Raw genomic sequence first — 19140 nt, 5'->3', positions numbered from 1 at the left:
TTCTCCTCTTTTCTATCAGTCGCGCAAAACTGGCGGATCTGCTTTTAAGTCGCTCCTCTGTCTTCAGTTTAAAGTTTACTGTAAATTTGCGTCACAACCCGGAGCCTCAAATTACACCAAACACCAAATAAATAATAATAAAAGGACGCTCATTAACAGAGATTATCCCCCTAAAAAACTGAAACAAATGCAAATGGACTTGTGGAGTTTCTTGAACAGGAACAAGTAGAGGAGTAACCCCACCACAGCCTCCTCCACTAAAGCAAACAGCCTTCAGCCCACCCTCAGGGGAAAGTAGCTCTGCATGTTTATTTTCACCAGTCGCCTTTCAAGTGTGCAGGGCTGATTAGATAACACTGATATTCATGCCTCAGATAAAAACACTGCACACATTATCTCAGACCTATAAATCACAGAGCTCCAGGGCCCGAGGAGCCGCTGCCGCTGCATTCCTTCCGTCCAGCGCCTCCGCCTTTCACCGGGCGGGACGTCCTTCAAATCGATACCGCATACCTTTACACTTCTACAACATTCTGATGGAAAACCATTTAAATCAGGGTCCAAAGAGCCAACGCGTTAAAATAAAATCACACCTGTCCAGCTTTTTTTTTTTCTTTCACTTCTAAAACTGAACCCTGAGAAGCTTCCATCCTCAGAGTAACGTCACTGCTGAGAAAGAAACATCTCTGATCATAGAATAAATAAAGACACAGGGAGTTACTGAGTAAATAAATTAATCATTTAATGAGTTTATTCTTGTCTAGCAGCTCAGGCGACGCTTTTAGTCACTGAGGTATGCTACCACGCCACAACAGAGAAGACTAGTCTTAAGGCTCTTATATAGTCCTGCGGGACATAGATGCTATAAACTAAGTCGGTGTGAGCCATTTATAGTTGCACACTCGTCAATCTGGCTCGCTCTGTAACAACGCCACTCAAATACTAGTCGGCGCTGTGCTACTTTCTGCTTCGCTTTCAACAATTGTGACTGAAACTTTCGCTGAAGACGAGTCGTACAAATGTTTGTATCTCTGAACCTCTTCAGTTAACCTTTCCTCCATGTGTTCCATCTTTATTCGTCCAAAACAATCAATTCGAAAATTGCGGAGATGGAGAAGCAGCTGGAAAACACTAAAGCAGAAACACGCCACTACCCAGCGGCCCAATCACAGCTCTTGTGGTTTTCTTGTGTAGAGGGGCACGTCAGGCTACAGTATCAGGGTCTGTGCTACGGAATCAAATTGACACAGAAGCCTAAACCGCCTATTATAGCAGAAGACTCAGACTCCACTTTGCATCAAACTCAAAGATGATTCCACATAAAACGATTTTGTCCGACGCCACGTCAACTGTCAATATTTGTTTCCGGGTAGAGCTGCTGCCCCGAGGAGAAACCTCACGAGAAGGTGTTGATTGTTATAATAATACTGTTTTGTAGTAAACAGAGTCTCTGCGATGTTTCCGCTAATGAGGATGCTTCTTTTTCCTCCACTTTAAAGGCAGACGTGTTTGTACATGAACAGTTTTAATTCACAAGAGGAAACGATCAGTTATCTGCACCTCGTCCTTACCCCTCTGGAAAATCTGAGCCAAACCTCCTCAGCCTATAATTAAACCCTCAGTCAACAGTTGTTGGTGATGTGACAGCGCTGCTATTTGAGGAGTAATGGCTGTTTTTAGGCGGGGAGAGGCCTGTCCACGCCCAGCTACCATTAACAACACAGACGTCCTGCTGCTGTGTAACAAGCCGATGGACGTAAACGCAGTGTGACGGTGACTGAGCTTTACTGCCGTAAGTGTTAGGCTTTGTTTTCTTAGCGTGCACAACGAGTTTTTGGACAAAGTGCATTCCTCACACTCCTTCTGTTGGCACATCATGATCTCACCGGGCAGGTTTAAATCATTTGAAATATCGCAGGCAGAAATGCAGCGAGGCATCGAGGCATAGATTTAACAGATTAAACAGTAAAAACAAAAATAAAAGAGGACCCAGATTTGACCCCTGAGGAACTCCGATCCTCTTTTTTTTAGCTGAAGACACAGAATGACTCGTATAAATCCAAAAGATAAATAAATTGCCTCAGTTTTATTACTAGAAGACTTTCCTCGGCTGCAAGAGAGGAAAGAGGAGACACGACTTTACTGTGGTTTAATATTTGAGCCTGTTTTTACTGCAGCTGGTTAATCGTCACAGGTTGAAGGCCGCTGATTGGTCCAGACCGGCTCCAGGATGTGTCGGCCTGAGAGTCCCGGACATGGAGAGTCTGCTCTGTAAATATTTGCTGTCTGATTAGTTGAGTCTTGTTTCGTTTATCTTATTGTCCGTGATAAATAAATTAACGTTGCCTCTCAGTCTGAAGTGATCAGGAGTGTTTTTTTCTATGCTGTCGCCGGAGGGCTTATTCAGAGCAGCGCTAATGCCGTCAGTCAATGAGTCCTTGTGGAGATTTTACGAGCGCACATACTGGAGTTTATTGCACAGGCTTGTTTTCAACCGATCTGCCAAACACGCTGGAAGGATCTGTGAGTTTCATAGCCTGTGTTGTGAAACTAATCGGACTAATAGCTGCAGGTCAACGTCACTTTCAACGTCGCATTCCTGTTTTCGTGTTTGGCATGAAAATAAACTCTAGACAGCTGTTATCTGCAGGCCTCTCAGTGAAAGCAGTTTGTTATCAGTAGAATAACCCGTTATCAGCAGCAAAACCATCCGTCCTGATCTGATCACTAGTGTCCATGTTAAAGTCCAGGTGTGAACACTGATCTGGTCTCAGTCCACATTGTGGAGGTGGTCTGGGACCTTCTTCCTGGGTCACATTAAAGACCACCTACTCAACAGGGCTGATCTACGGAAGAGGAGTTTAACTCATTCATTCAACCACTATTAGAAATTATTTTAAAAGATTCTGTTCTTGGAGATGTCAACTAACTAAATAAGAAATAAATGTAAACTAGAATAATTTCATCTTTCTCAGCAGCTTCCTCTGAGGATGGAAGCTTCCAGGGTTCAGTTCTAATCTGAGGTTTGTCTCTTAAATAAAGAAGAACTTAACGTCTGAGAGACTTTACAGCTTGTTCCAAAATCATGTTCCCAAGTCAACAACGAGCTGTTCATGGTTCTGAAACAGCGGTAGGTGGAGATCCATTAGAGACAGCAGCTGGTACAATATTCTACTGACCACATGATGGCGCTGCTTATTTACAGACACACAAACTGAGATCAGGTCTCAAGAGGACAAGGTCATAGTCACCTCTGGAGTGTCACAGCGTCACTGTTTACTAAACTTAAGTCAGATTTCGGTTTCTGTGTCACATCTACATCGTAACCTCCTCCCCAGAAATTGACCACAACGTCTGGTCTGAAACGCAACTCGTACAAGAGCTGCTCCGTTCCAGTCGGCATCATTTGAAGCACCCAGAAAAAAATCAGCACCGACAACTAGATTCTGTTGTAGGAGGTTAAAATATAAAGCTGAAGGAACAAGTACCTCAGAGAAGAGATGTTGGATGACTGTAGCCAGAGCCTCCACTCTCTTATTTCCTTGGACGAGCAGCTTCCTCAGCTGGATGATGGCCTGGTTCTTCTTCTCTGCCTGCTCTTTGCTCTGGGTCTGCTTAGTCGGGACCGTCCCGGCCGCCCCAGCCTTCGATGCATTCTGTAGACGGGACCCTGTTTTGGGGCTTGGCCGGGACCCTGCAGTTCTTGCTTTGATCCCAGAGTGTCCAGTGGTGCCCGTCGTAGCGCCGCTGTTGTCAGCAGCAGGACCTGGGAGGACCGGTGCAGCTGGTGCATTGGCGTTCACCACATCTGGTACCTAAAAAGAGAACGCAGGAACATAAAGTCGTCTTCAGTTTGATGGAAAACACTTTGGGACCACAAAGAAGTGAGATCCAGAAGAAGGTGGTGGTGTACCAGGTCTGGTGGAGGCAGCTGCTGGTTGTGGTCGCCTCCTCCTGCAGCGTTGGCGTTGGTCGTTCTCACCGGCGCCTCCCGAGGCTTGTTTTTATCCACTGCAAGAGAACGGCGGCCTCTTAGTGTGCGGGCGGCAGGTGCAACATTCAACATAGCGTCCACACATTCCACCCACGGCCCAACGACACACAACAGAAAACACCAGAAAAACACTCCTCCACAGCCGGAGAACGGCGTCCATCCAAACACAGAGCGGAAAAACAACGTCTCTGGTAAATGAGAATACACCCTCCAGAAACAGATGCATCATGGGAATGCGTGGTAATGGTGTGCATTAAGGAGTGCATTAGCTGAGACAAAGCAATTAGAGGGAGATCGACACAACTTTCCCGTCTCCTCTCCTCTGTCGGTCCATCTCATCTCGCTTCTATCTCTCTCTCTCACTCTCTAGGATTTCTTTCTTCCATCCTGACGTTAGTTCTTTGGAAGGAAGGATGGATGGAAGGATGGGAGGAAGGAAGGAAAGGATACAAGGAAGGAAAGAAGGATGGATGGAAGAGAGAAATTAAGGAAGGGGAAAGGGAAATTGCAGAGGAAAGAAGGAAGGAAGGAAGGATGGATAGGAAGGGGCAATAGAAGGATACAAGGAAGGAAAGAAGGATGGATGGAAGAAGGAGAGAACTTAAGGAAGGAGGATGGAAGGGGAAAGACCAGAAGAAAGGATTTGAAATCATTGACTCGTGGAAACAAATTCTTCTTCTTCTTCACCTACATAAACTTCTGGTTTAATATGAATCAAATAACAACTGTTCTTTCTTCTTCTTTTGTCATAATTAAAAGGACCAAAGGTAAATTTACTAACGAGAGACTGAAAACCAAACTGGAAATTCCAAAAAGTGTGAGAACGCTGGAGGAAACCAGCGCAGATGAAACAGGGTCCTGAGATTTGCTGCCCCCTGCAGGAGGCCAACAAGAGCTGAGACCAGCCCTACTGGTTTCTCTGGTTCTCAAGAGTCCCATCAGTGGGTCATAACATCAGTGGGTCATAACATCAATGGGTCTTAACAGTCTTGGAGAAAAAGAACAAAATAAAGAGAAGAAAAAGAAAGAAGGAGACGAAGAAGAGGAAGAAGAGGAGGTTCAAAGAGGAGGAGGTTCAAAGTGACTCAAGGATGGAGAATAAATCCAGACTCCATGGTAACGTCACCGTCTTGCCTCCATGTTTTAAGACACTTTGTGAAACTGAATGAGTCGACTCTGAACACGTGTGTCGACGCTTTACATCGATAAAACTAATTACAGGGAGGTGACATCATGAATGAGGATGATGAGGATGATGATGATGATGAAGGTTTATACCTGGAGTCTGCCATGCAGTCATGCAGAGCTGCTGAGCCCAGACTGAGAGAGAAACCAGACGGTTAAAACAAGATCAGAGAGAGGACGATGATGAAGAATCTAAAATATGATAAAAGATAATCTACAACATAGAAAATAAGAATGAAAATAATAATAAAGTAAAAACCACTGAGTGAGAAGATGTGTCCAATCAGTTATCAGGAAAGAGAGGAGGATGAGGAGGAGGAGGAGGAGGATTGTACTGACCACATGATGGCGCTGCTTGTTAGCAGACAAACTGAGATCAGATCTCAGGTGCTGGAGCCTCATGTTCATTAAAACCAGGTGAGATCAGGTGTTAACTTCATCATCAGGATCTTCAAACTGCTTCTGTTATAAACTGACCGGAGGAAACATCAGGAGCCTGGAGACTCATCTCCCACGCACACGACCGTTACCGTGGAAACAAGCCTGCGGGACACGTCACTAGGCGGCGCACACATGTCCACGACCCGCTCACATGATCAACACAGATCACCAGGTCTCCTAGCAACCACTTTATTTTCATCCACCGCTTGATTAAAGATAACGGACCAGAAGAATCACCTTCACATGGACGATGATTCTTCTACCTGAAGAGGACGAGGAGGAGGACGAGGAGGAGGAGGAGAACGAGAAGGAGGAGGAGGAGGAGAACGAGAAGAAGGGGGAGGAGGAGGAGAAGAACGAGAAGGGGAGGGGAAGAAGAAGAAGGGAGAAGGAGAAGGAGGAGGAGTTGGAGGAGGAGGAAGAAGTAGAAGAAGAAGGAGACGAAGAAGAAGGAATAGAACGAGGAGGAAAAGAAGGAGAAGAAGAATAAAAAGAAGGAGAAGGAGGAGGAGAAGAGGTAGTCTGTCCCTCCTGGTCTCCTCACCTGATGTTTACGGGGAGCAGACATGCTCAGAGAGAATAGATTTATTCCAGATTACCTCCAGAACCTCTACTCATCATCATTAGTTCACCTCCTTGTTCTACATGAGGTTTCAGCTCCAGATGTGTTCCTCCCTCCCTCTCTCCCTCTCTCCCTCCCTCCCTCTCTCCCTCTCTCCCTCCCTCCCTCTCTCCCTCCCTCCCTCTCCCTCTCCCTCCAGGGAACATCTCTACCTCCTTCTACCCAGATCTACTGTTTCTCTTCCAGTCCAGTGGACGCGTCCTCCTCTAATGCCCTCATCTAATGCCCTCATCTGCCACCACATCAGGAAAAACATGGGATTAGAGGCTGGTCGACTGGCCGGCCTCGTCTGAACCGCTGGCTGTGTGCATGAATGTTTGACTAAAGCCTGAGCTAACCTACATTTCAGGGCGACGGCAGGGAAGTGGGTCTGTGGAGCTCAGGCTGCAGCCGAAACACGTGACGCTGAGCTCAGATGGGACGACGCCACCGCCGCAAGACCTAGAGCTGAACGTTCACCACAGAACCACACTAATACGACCAGATACTGACTAAATGTAAAAAATGTTTTAATGTGTTTGAACTAATTACATTATATGAGCAATTCTGTAAGAAAAAGTAAGAAAATAAAATATTATGGGGGGTCTTATCGCCATGGCAACAGTAAACAATAGTGGAAAAATAATATCTAATTGTAGATTTTAATATATGCATTATATGGACAGAAGAATAGAGTTGTCTCAGTTTTCTTTATGAGGCTACTGTTAGCTTGGCTAGCGTAGCAGCTAATATTAATAATAGCTAACGTTATCTTGTTTTGGATAGCACAGAAGCTAACATTATCTTGTTTGGGCTAATGCAATAGTTAAGATTATCTTGTTAATGTTAATATTATCTCTTTGGGCTAATTAAGTGGCTAATATTTTTTTTTTTTAACTTAGCGCCTAACATTATTTTGTTTAGGCTAATTAAGTAGCTAAGATTCACTTGCTTAGGCTAACACATGAGCTAACATTATCTTGTCTGGGCTAACATAGTTACTTAAGTCATCCTTCTCAGGCTACCGTTGGCTGTTTGGGCTAATATAGCGGCTAATGTTATCATGTTTGGCCTAATGTAATAGTTAAGATTATCTTGTTAATGCTAATATTGTCTGTTTTAGGCTAACATAGCAGCTAACATGATCTTGTCTGGGCTAACATACTTACTTAAGCGATCGTTAAAGGCTAAAGAAACTAATATTGTCTAATTTGGGATAATTAAAAAGCAAACATTATCTTGCCGGGGCTAGCAAAGAAGCTAACATTACCTTGTTTGGGCTAACGTTGTCTTGTTTAGGCTAATTAACACAAGACAAGAAATTAGGATTTTATTAAAAATTAAAAATCGCAATATAATTTTAAGTTATACCTGCACAGTGTCACATGGGTGCAAACAGGATTCCCTGGATATGTAATATCATTAAATATTTGACCCATTTTTAACAATAAAACTGTAAAAACTTGCATCTTATGCCTTTTAATGAAACTGAGCTAGAGTGATAAATCTGTATAAATAACCACATGAGGATATTTTATCATTTGTGTCAGATTATGTACAAACAGCTTCAGATTTTAACCTCAAGACTCGAGATTTTATTTGCACGTTTCTGATTCACCGTCCTAACGGTTGATTAAGTCAAAGCCAGATGCGTCCTCGGCTATTTCTGGTTTAGTGTGCAGGTCACGTGGCCGGGGTATCGGGGCTGAAAAGAACCCGGTGGCCACGGCTATTCATCACGCCACTGCTGAGGCGCTCGTGCAGAAACCCTCCAAACACAAACACACCAAGCCGACTGACGGCCCTATTGTGACTCTACGCATCCGAAACAATGCTGAAAGAGCCCCCCCACTGGGGAGCAGAGGCTGGGGCAACAATGGCGACACCATGCAGGAAAACTAGAGGAGGAGGTGGAGGAGGAGGAGGAGGAGGAGGTGGTGTGAAAGGCTGAGTCTCATCAGGCTTTCCAACTCACAAGCACAGATGAGCTAAAAACAACATGGCCGAACGTTTTTCAAAGGCACCCTTCAGGTCTACATGGGGGGAATTAACAGGAGGAGGAGGAGGATGATGATGCTGGGAATAAAAGATGGATGGACTAAAATAAAAGAAACACTGATGGAGGACAGACGGATGAGACACTGGGACGGTTGGACGGTTGGATGAGGGGAAGAGGAGGCGTCCAGACCTGCGTGGAAGACGACCGTGTTCTTCCTGCATCCCGACAGCAGCTGAAGGTTTCGGAAAAGTCCTTTGGCCGTCAGCTTCACGTGGAAGTTGGACAGCGACAACCTGGGAGACCACAACATGGTCGACGTTCAGAAGTTCTCTGCAGGAACCTCCTGACCCAGTTCTTCCTCGGCGAATCCTAAAAACCCCGTGTGACGGCGACTCCGGGAAAATACTTCCTTCTTATTGTCGGATAAAAATGTTTCTCTTTAATTTGAAATAGTGTTAGAGTAACTCAAATAAAAATGAGTAATTTTAGTTGCTGGATTCACATCCTCAAGAAAGAAGCCACGTGGAGATTCTGAATTTTAACCCTTGACTCGGAAGTGTTAAAAAAACAAAAAAAAACGGAGAGCTGTACACTGGCCTTCACCGACGGGAAGCCGCGAAAACAGAAAGCCAATAGAAGAGAACGAGAAAATGGCGCCAAAAATAGCCACGAGCTTCACCGTCGTTCCAGGCGGAGAGTCGACCGGCGATGAAAGGTGGAGAGAGAGCGAGGAGGGAAACGAGTGAGGAGAGAGGAGGGAGGAGGGAGGAGGAGAGTAAATCCTGCTGATGATTAGAGGATTCGCTCTAAAAACACAGCGACACAGAAACGCTGTAGACACACAAAGACACGCTTCTAGTTTACTGCTGCTTCTAAAGCTACACACTCACAGAGAGGCAGGCGGGGAGGGAGGGAGGGAGGGATGCTGCAGGGGAGGAGAGGCAGGGAGGGATCTGAATAATCCCTCCCTGCCTCCCTCCCTCCCTCCACCATGACTTTCTCAGGTCTCTCATCCTCCCTCCGCTTGAACCAGAGCCAGAGATGAATCATGTCGATGAAGAGGATGCAGACGAAAACACGGAGCCATGTTTAGAGTTTGGATGAAACACTCGAACTGAATAAATAAATCTGAAGAATGATTAGATAATTTACTTTTATCTAGTAGATTTACCTCTAGTGCAATAAAATAAACAGTTTTTAAAAACGACATTTCCTCCAGTGGGAGCTTTCTACTATGACGAGGTACTGAACGAAAAGAAAATCAGACTGTGACACAAAAAACCCAAACTAATATAATAATATAAAGTCTCATTTCATTACTAAAGAATTCACTTTGTTCTCAGAGATGTGAAAGAAAAGAGATGAAAGAAGAGAGATGAAGGAAAGATGTGAAAGAAGAGATGTGGAAGAAAAGACATGAAAGAAAAGAGGTGAAAGAAGAGAGATGAAATAAAAGATGTGAGAAAAGAGATGTAAAAGAAGAGATGTGGAAGAAAAGATGTAAAGAAGAGATTTGAAAGAGCGACGAAAGAAAAGATGTAGAAGAAGAGAGATGTGAAAGAAAAGACGTGAAAGAAGAGATGTGAAAAAAAGAGATGAAAAGAGAGATGAAAGAAAAGAGATGTGAAAGAAGAGATGTGAAAGAAGAGATGTGAAAGAAAAGAGATGTGAAAAGAGAGATGAAAGAAAAGATGTGAAAGAAAAGAGATGTGAAAGGAGTTGAAAGAAAAGAGATGTAAAAGAAGAGATGTGAAAGAGATGTGAAAGAAAAGACGTGAAAGAAGAGATGTGAAAAAAGAGATGAAAAGAGATATGAAAGGAGAAATGTGAAAGAGAGATGAAAGAAAAGATGTGAAATAAGAGATGAAAGAAAAGAGATGTGAACAAAGAGATGTGAAAGAAGAGATGTGAAAGAAAAGAGATGTGAAAGAAGAGAGATGAAAGAAGAGATGTAAAAGAAGAGATGTGAACAAAGAGATGTGAATGAAAAGATGTGAAAGAAAAGAGATGTGAAAAAAGAAATGGGACAGAAGAGACTTGAAATAAAACGGATGTGAATGAAAAAACGTGAAAGAAGAGATGTGAAAGAAAAGAGATGAAAAGAGATATGAAAGGAGAGAGAAGGAAGAGATATAAAAGAGATAGGCCTATCTGCTCGCTGGCGCCCCACATGGCAGTAAAAGGACATTACATATTCTAATCTATCACAGCTCTACTTTGTGTTTTTACATTAAAAGGTTGTATTTCCACGGTAACTACTGAGAACATCCTCTCCTGATCTCTGACAGCTGACTGACGACAAAGCCTCTGAGCTCTAAAAGCTGCTGTGGAGGAATCAACCATCGGTGGCGGTACGTCTCTGAGTGGTGGCCCCAGAGAGACCTCTGGGACCGGCCCCACAGGGGAGGCAGCCAGGCGCCCAGTCCCAGGCGTAAGCTACCACTCGTGGGGGAGCGACTGCGACCACAGGCCCAGGCTTCACAAGGCCGGCGTGGAGGAAACCAGCAGCGGCGACTGAGCTGCTTTTAAACGAGGTTCTGGTGTCACGTGACGTCTGAAGAGTGGAACAGTTTGTTAAATCCAGCCAAGATGAAGTGGCTCCACTCCAAACTCAAACTGTTTGTGTCATTGGCAGCGGAATAATTACAGAGAGACTTTAGAGGGATGATCATTATGTCGGCCCCAGCGCTCAGGGCTGTCGTCAGTGTTTGTGCAGCTGAACAGCAGCAAAGTAATGATCCTAAATAATCATTAAACACTGCTCACGTGAGGCTCAGGACGGGTTCTGCTCCGTCTGACATCAGGAAGAGTAACTGATGAGGGCCCTTTAAAAAAATAACATTTACCTGCTAAAAAATACTGGAGACCAGAATCGATCTAAACACGACTACAACGACAGAACCACAACGACAGAACCACAACGATTACAACTAGGAACAAAGATGGTTCATATTTTAGAACTGTCTCTAACTAAATTCTGAAGGAAGGAAGGAAGGAAAGTTTGTCCGTCTGTCTATAAACAGCGCCATCATGTGGTCAAACTACCTCTTTAAGACTTTTAAGAAAAGTCAAAAATCACACGTCAGATGATTTCAAGTTACTCCAAAGAACCTCTCAAACGTTCTCACCTGTGCTGCTCGGTCGGCTGAGTCTCGCAGAGCCGCTTCTTTGCAAGGGATTCTGGGAGCTCTGCTTTATCGTCCCCTGACCGGCGGTGGCGGCGGGGGTCGTCTTTGCTGCCGTCCTGTTGTGGTTGGACACTGTCGGGGCCTTCAGACCTGTGGACGGGACAGAAGACGTCAAAGCCCATCGATAGCCAGTCAGTAAGAAGGAAAGTGAAGTGAGGATGGAAGGAAAGAAAGAAAGAAACGTAGAAAGGAAATGAAGGCGACGCTCATTATTGAGGATCGCTGTGTTAAACATCTGAACTTGAAGCTTCCTTTAAAGTGTTCATCTGACCTGTAGCAGCCGTCCTGGCCTGGAGAGACAGAGCTCTGCTCCTCGGGACAGGAGGCTTCAGAGCGACAGCGACACCACTGGTTGGACTGGGAACTGCATCGCTGGGAGCACTGGTGCTGGTGGGGGGTTTCACCGAACTCTGGCTGCCCGGAGGAAGTGTGCTTCTGCTGGGCCGCTCGTCTGGTTTGGTCCCCGGAGAAGCTGGAGAAGCTGATGGTGAAGAAGACGACGTAAGACGGAGTTAAATCTGAGAGAATACGTAAGAATAACTATCATGTTATTATCCAGACACCGGAGGGACGCTCAGCTCGTCACAGATCAGATTCATACATTCAGATCTGAAAACCGATCGGGACGTTCTTTAACGGGCGACAAACATGAGTGTCGGTCTAGAAAGAGAAGACGAGAGGGTCGAAAGAAATGATGCAAAAAAAGAAGAGAGAGATGAAAGAAGAGATGTGAAAGAAAAGAGAAGGGGTGGGTAAATAAAAATGAGATGAGTGCAGATGAAGGAGGAGAGGATGTGGGAAAGAGATGAGATATGAAAGATGAAAGGGGGGGAAGAGATAGGAAAGCAAAAATAAATGAAAGAGGCAAGATATTAAAGAAGAGGATATGAAAGAGTATGTCAGAGACATGAACAAAATAGAGGAACGAGACGTTAAATAAGAGATGTGAGAGAAACAATGAAAGAATAGATGTGAAAGAGAAGGAGAGATACAAAAGAGAAGAGAAATGACAAAACAGGAGCAAGCAGCAAAATGAAATGAGTAGAAATGTTTGACGCATTGACCAAACACGTGTGGACGTCCTGGTGGGAGGCGACCACATCTGTCCCAGACGTTTGTTTTTCTAATTCTTCTCTTCTGAATCACGATAAAACTAAAGAAGTGGAAATGAAACCACGGCAGACTGAGGCCGAGCTCCCGTCCTCGTGTCCTCGTGTCCTGGGCTCCGCTTCAAGATTATTTTTACTCGTTTTTGCTCCTCTGCAATTAAAGGACGATTCAGAAAAACAACAACAACGACGACAGGAGAGAAGGACGTGGAGAAAGTTTGAGTCACCAGGACAAAGAGAATCTATTCCCGTCATCGCTGATATCTCATCTAGTTGCCATGACAACCCAGGAAACTCTGGAGAGAGTGCGAAGAGAAGGGAAGTGAAGGAAACTCGTCTGTGTCGAATAACCTGAGATGTTGTGGAGTCAGTGAGAGGCTTTAAACGGCAAAATATGGAGTGGAGTAAAGAAGAGATGTGAAAGAAAAGAGATGTGAAGGAACGAATGAAAAATAAGAGATAAGAAAGAAAAGAATTATGGATCTAATAAAGTCAGTGAGAGGCTTTAAACGGCAAAATCAAAAGAGTATAGGAGAGATATGAACGAAAAGAGATATGAAAGAAGAAATGAAAGAGACGAGAAAAAGAGATAAGAAAGAAGAAATAAGAGATGAGAAAGAAAAGAGGTAAGGATCTTTAATAAAGTTAGTGGGAGGCTTTAAACGAGTATAGAAGAGAGGAGAAGAGATATGAAAGAATAAGCGAGATATTAAATAAGAGATTTGAGAGAAGAAATTAAGGATAAGATATGAAAGAACAGGTGAGATGTTAAATGAGAAATCTGAAGGAAATGAGAAGACCTATTAAAGACAAGAGGTAAAAGAAGAAAAATTATAGACAAAAGTGAAGAGATGGAAGAAAAGAGATGTAAAAGACAGAAGAGATATGAGAGAAGAAATGAAAGAAGAGAGTTGAAATTAAAGATATGAAAGAGAAGCGATGTGAAAGAAGAGATAAGGATCTTAAATCAAGTTAGTGGAAGGCTTTAAACGGGTATAGATCAGAGGAGAAGAGATATTAAAGAATAAGCGAGATATTAAATAAGAGATGAGAGAGAAGAAATGAAGGACATGAAAGACATGAAAGAGGTGAAAATGTTAAAGACATAAACAGTGAAAAGACAAAAGAATAGGCGGAATATTAAAGAGCAGATGTGAAAGAAAAGAGCTGAGGATCCTGAAGTGAGTGAGAGTCTTTAAAAGGCAAAATGAAATGAGTAGAGATGAAAGAGAAGAGATATGAAAGGAGGAGGACCAATTCGTCACCTTTGCTCGGGGCTCCATTGTTCTCGTTGCTGCCCAGAGACGAGGAGCTAAGGCTTGTGGGTAAACCCTTGACAGGAAGTTTGGAGGCGGCGGGCGCGGCAGGTCGCCCAGCCGACCCCGGTGCCGACGGCTGATTGGCTGTTGGTTTGAATGCGGAGGTTGTCGGGGGAACGGCAGACACTCGAGGTTTGGGAATCCCTGAAAGAGGAAAATAATAGTTGAGTCACAAAGTGAGAACTTCACTCTGAGTAAGAACGGGTCCTGACCAACACATGAAACAGAAATATTATACTTGTGTTTTTCTTTATTCTGGAACATGAGCCAATATTACATATCAGAGAGGTTCACCTCTAGGATTACAAGTTACTTTCAAGATCAAATCAGAGTCCGTCTGTTCAGAAGTGTTTCCATCAGTGTAATGAGACTCAGGTGTGGTTCAGTTCCTGGTTTAGTTGAAATAAATCAGGGATTTGTCTCAGTCTGATCTTCACAACACATGTTTGTGGACAAAGGAGCTTTCTGAGGAGCTCAGAAAAAGAGTATTTGTTGCTCATCAGGCTGGAAAAGGTTCCAGAACCATCTCTAAAGAGTTTGGAACCCACAAATAATCCACAGTCAGACAGATTGAAGACGATCAATCCATAACAGTCTGAGAGGTCCCAAAGGAACCCTGGGGAACTTCTAAGCAGCTAAAGGCCCCTCTTTCATTGGCTAATGTTTATGTTGATGAATCGTCATTAACTGTCCATGAGCTGAACGTGAAGAGAAACTGGGTCATGCATCAAGACAACGAGAACCAAGAACACAAGTGGTTCTACAAAAGAACGGTTAAAGAAGAACAAGATGAATGTTTAGGAACGGCCAAGTCAAAGTCCTGACCTTAATCCAATAGAAATGTTGTGGAAGGACTTGAAGCAAGCAGTTGATGTGAGGAAACCCACCAACATCTCAGAACTGAAGTGGTTCTGTTCTGAGGAATGGGCTAAAATTCCTCCAAGCTGCTGTAGACCACTGATCAGCAGTTACCAGAAACATTTAGTTACAAGGAGGTCACAGCAGATACTGGAAACAAGGAGGCACTTAGTTTTACGAGTTTCATTCAAACTTTCTCTTCAAACGAGAGAGAACACAAAGAAGTGTGTTAAGAAACGAGTGGGAACACGGTGCCAGTGTGCAGAGTGGGAGCTGGTGAAGGTAGAGCAGCAGGAAACATCTGGCTTTGTTTGGTTTCAGCTCAGAGGGAGAGCAGCAGCTGGATCCCGTTACCTCAGAAATCAGCGTTAGGTAAGAACTGCTTCACCAAAAACTCCCATGTCTCCACGGCCTCTGTAACCTCGACCTGATCCTTGGCATAAAGACCAACACAGGACTCTACAGCTGAAGGCTCACATAGAAAGCGTCTAGCTTGTTGCTTTATTTTCCAAAAGCAGATTAAAAAGAGGGAGTAGATGAGCAGATAAGTGGCTAGCTCAGACATGAACACTTTGGAATTAGCTTCATGTTTTTGATGATAAAAAGTCATCTGATCTTAAGCTCACCCTCACACAAGTGTAATCTTTCTTTGCTGAACAACAGGGAGGAACGAAAGAATAAAGGGAGCAAAGAGAAGATGGGAAGGAAGGAAGGAAGAGAAAAGATAGGAAAGAAGGAAGGAAGGAAGGAAGGAACGAAAGGAAAAGAGAGGATGGAAGGAAGGAAGGAAGGAACGAAAGGAAAAGAGAGGATGGAAGGAAGGAAGGAAGGAAGGAATGGAAAAGAGAGGTAGGAAGAAGGGAGGAAGAGAAAAGAGGTAGGAAGGAGGGAGGAAGAGAAAAGAGGTAGGAAGAAGGGAGGAAGAGAAAAGAGGTATGAAGAAGGGAGGAAGAGAAAAGAGGTAGGAAGAAGGAAGGAAGGAAGGAAGAAGAGAGGAGGGAATGAGGAAGAGAGGAAGGAAGGCAGAGGAGAGGGAGGAAAGAAAAAAGGAGGAAGGGAGGAGGAAGAAGAGAGAGAGGAAGGAAGGAAAAATGGAGGAAGAGAGGGAGGAAGGATGAGAAAAAGAGGGAGGAAGACAAGAGGAAGAGAGGAAGGAATGAGGAAGAGAGGTAGGAAGGCAGAAGGAAGAGAGGGAAGAATGGAGAAAGAGAGGAATGAAAAACGGAGGAAGAGAGGAAGGAAGACAGAAGAGAGGGAGGAAAGGAGGAAGGGAGGAAGAAAAACGGGAGAGGAAAAAACGGAGGGAGAGAGGAAGGAATGAGGAAGACAGGAGGGAAGGAATGAAGGAAGAGAGGGAAGAATGGAGAAAGAGAGGAATGAAAAACGGAGGAAGAGAGGAAGGAAGGAGGAAGAGAGGGAGGGAAGAAAAACAGCAGAACTAGTCAACATGTGGACCAAACCGGCGAGAGAGAAGACTTGTAATAAAGTCAGGAGCAAATTCAAAATGTACGAGCTCTCTCAGAATCAAAGGCGTCTACAGACGGAGATCTCAGGCCGAGGTCAAGAGGCGTCCGCTCGTCCGGCAGAGAGGACAGACGAGCTTTTGTCCAGCAGAATGTGACCTTTGAAAGAGGACAGATGTCCGGTTTGACCACGCACTTCGTCCACAGTAAGGCCTTTTTTGTTTTTTCCTCCTCTTTTCTTTTTCCACAGTGTAAATGACACACTGCAGCTCAGTGATTACGCAAAACAAAGAGTCGAGTTACAAACAAGCACACATGGAAGCGTGGAATTACAGGCCGCCGGACGCCAGCTTTAAGTGTCTCACAACACAACATAACACAACGGACGACAATGTCAGGATGTGGCTGGTGGACGGGAAACTCATAAAAAAAAAAAAAAAGGGGTAGTGGAAAAACAAGAGAAGACAAAAACTCTTATGCAACGGTCTAGATCCTGCAGCACATGCCCGTCCTTCAGCAGCTGCCTGCTCGCTGAGTGTGTGCAGAGGTTTGTGGAAGGTATTTTAACTCGCACCTCTGCAACAACAACGCTTCCTGGTGCACAGACCAGACTACATGCCTGTACGTCAAGGCGAGGACAAGACCGTCCATGTGGCGGCTTGCTGCCTGTGTTTACGTCTCAGGTTTCACGAGTAACTGTGTGCTGGCCGGAGTGTTTTAACGTCGACTCACCCTGGCTCTGGCTCTGGCTCTGGCTCCGTCTGGTTGGAGATCCACACCCTGAGCTTTGTCCTTCACCTCCTCCCAGAGTGGAGACATCAGCCTGGTCCGGCCCGGACGCGGCACTCCCCTGCCCCGCCGGTCCGGTCCCCTGGCTCGGCGGTGGAGCCGGTCCCGAGGGCCCCTTATCCCCTCTGCTGCCTCTGCCCTGGGGCCTGGCACCGGGTCCCAGCTTGGAGGAGACTCTCTGTAGGAAAAGCTGGCGTTTAGCGACGGCGTCCCAGCCGAGGGGCCCCAGCTCGGAGCTGCGCACCGAGACCATGGTGTTAGCCATCCCGCCCCCCACCACCCCCTTCCTCCAGCTCGGAGAGACAAGAAGTGTGGACGAGGGAAGCGAAGGAAGCGGTGAAGTAGGGGAGGAGTGTGTTAACAAGAGAAGGGGGGGAGGAGGAGGAAAAAGGGAGAGAGGAGAGAGGGAGGAGGGAAATCTGGGAGTGTGCTACAAACACAAGACGGTTAGGAGAAGAAAAAAAAAAAAGTTGTTATCGTGTCCAAGCTCCAACCCAGGCGTCCGTCCTCCTCCTCTTAAACCCACCCTCTCTAAAAACACATGGAGGGAAAAGAGAAGCTGTCATCAATCAGAGCAGGAACTAAAGGACTTGTAGAGCTTCCTGAAGATGTTTCGTAAATGTCTCCAGTTCAACAAGGCTGGTGGGGTGGGGTGGGGGGGGGGTGGTTTAAAAAGTGGGTGTTACCGTTCAGAAACTTGTATGACTAGTGTCTCTCAACAACCATTTACCTACCTGACCCCCCCTCCTCCTCCTAAAACCAGCCTTTTAGAACTGAATCAGCTGCTTGACTTAAGCGTCTTCTAGAAACCCAACAAGTCCAACTGTCCTCCTCCCCTCCCCCCCAGAGTTTTAGGGTATACCGTGACCGGAGAACCTTCACAGACATCCTCAATTAAACGTCCAGATGTCGTCTTCATTCCACCTCCTGACCCGAGATCCCAGCGCTGAGCGGCAGAGTGCGGCTCAAAGCCTCTCCGACTCCTCCGCCGAGCACATGGATTACCGTAGCATTCCTCTAAGTCATGTGTTAACATGCTAGCTGGCAGCGACTGGACGCGACTGATTGTCTGTTTGCTTAACGCACAGAGATTTGGACTCCTAACGGACACGTGCAACGAGTCTTATTAGAGAAAACCAAACTGGAGCTGAAGATAATCGTGTATGATCAGAGTTTATTCGGCTCAGGTGAAGGCCAGAGGGGGGAGGCAGGTTTGAAACCCGTGGCAAGATCATTAAAAACACATACCAGGGACGCTGACACCACTCCCTCATCTAAAACACGTTTGTCGGCTGAAGAGCTGTCATGCAGCTTTAGCTTAAGGCAAACTAAAGGTGACGCCGCGTGTTTACAGATATAATTATATTGTACCGACCTGCAAACGTCACGGCATGCCAACCAGTGTTGAGTATGCAAATGAAGACGATGACAGAAGATTTTCCTGTTTGTTCAGTGATTAAGACGAGACGTTGACGAGATTAAACTACTATCCGACAATAAAAACTGTGTAAAGGTTAAAGAGACAAGTGTTTTGTTATTGAATGCGTATTCAGATAACATCAGTTGATGGTGGCTAGTAAAACTATCGAGCAGCCAAAAGCCCTGTAGCTACAAATCAGGTGAAGGAATCATAACTCTGATATCTGCAGCCTCTATCACAGTCAGTAAGCCAACTAAGAAGTTAAATAAGTCTCATCTAAGTACTTTAAAAGCTGCTGTTGTTAAGTTATTGCCTTCTGACTGCTTACTGACTCAAACAGTGGACAGTGGAGTGTATAAATGTTCCTGGACTGAATCCGTCTTGTGTTTGACTGCAAGCCATTCAAAACGTGTTCACCTTCATTATGTTTGAGTACCAGAGATGGGAAGTAACAAAGTACAAATACTTCCTTACTGTACTTAAGTACATTATTCAGGTATCTTTTTTTTTTTTTTTACTTTTACTTCCTACATTTGTTCACAAATATCTGTACTTCCTACTCCCTACATTGGAAAAAACAGGCTTGTTATTTTTTTAACCTCCACGGGTGACATGACGTAAAAGACATGACATGATCGGACACGACTACAGCATCGGACTAGAGAAGGAGTCAAAGAGGAAGAATGGTGTAGAGCCGACGGCGACGATTCAAAAGACATTCCCCATCCACGGCCTTATTTAAGAGAACTGTTCCATCTTGCCGGCAGTCGTTTT

General features: G+C 45.0%; 1 protein-coding gene across 2 annotated transcripts in view; it reads right to left on the bottom strand.

Annotated features, from left to right (window-relative positions):
- The window catches only part of LOC311496777 (uncharacterized protein), a 30094-nt gene that overhangs the window by 9900 nt on the left and 1054 nt on the right, over window positions 1-19140 (bottom strand). The window contains exons 2-7 of one of the 2 annotated variants that reach the window (XM_084556759.1): window positions 16890-17124; window positions 13783-13980; window positions 11680-11889; window positions 11349-11498; window positions 3914-4011; window positions 3489-3815 (exon numbers count right to left, since the gene is read on the bottom strand). In XM_084556759.1, coding sequence (XP_084412885.1) covers window positions 3489-3815; window positions 3914-4011; window positions 11349-11498; window positions 11680-11889; window positions 13783-13980; window positions 16890-17124 — 1218 coding nt within the window. Of the gene's footprint in view, window positions 1-3488; window positions 3816-3913; window positions 4012-11348; window positions 11499-11679; window positions 11890-13782; window positions 13981-16889; window positions 17387-19140 lie in introns of those variants that run through there. The other variant, XM_084556758.1, reaches the window with a different exon arrangement.

This window comes from Chelon labrosus (genome assembly GCF_963514085.1).
Source record: "Chelon labrosus genome assembly, chromosome: 2".
Classification (NCBI taxonomy): Eukaryota; Metazoa; Chordata; class Actinopteri; order Mugiliformes; family Mugilidae; genus Chelon; species Chelon labrosus.
The sequence above is the reverse complement of the archived record's forward strand: the minus strand, read 5'-3'. Positions and strand labels throughout refer to the sequence as shown.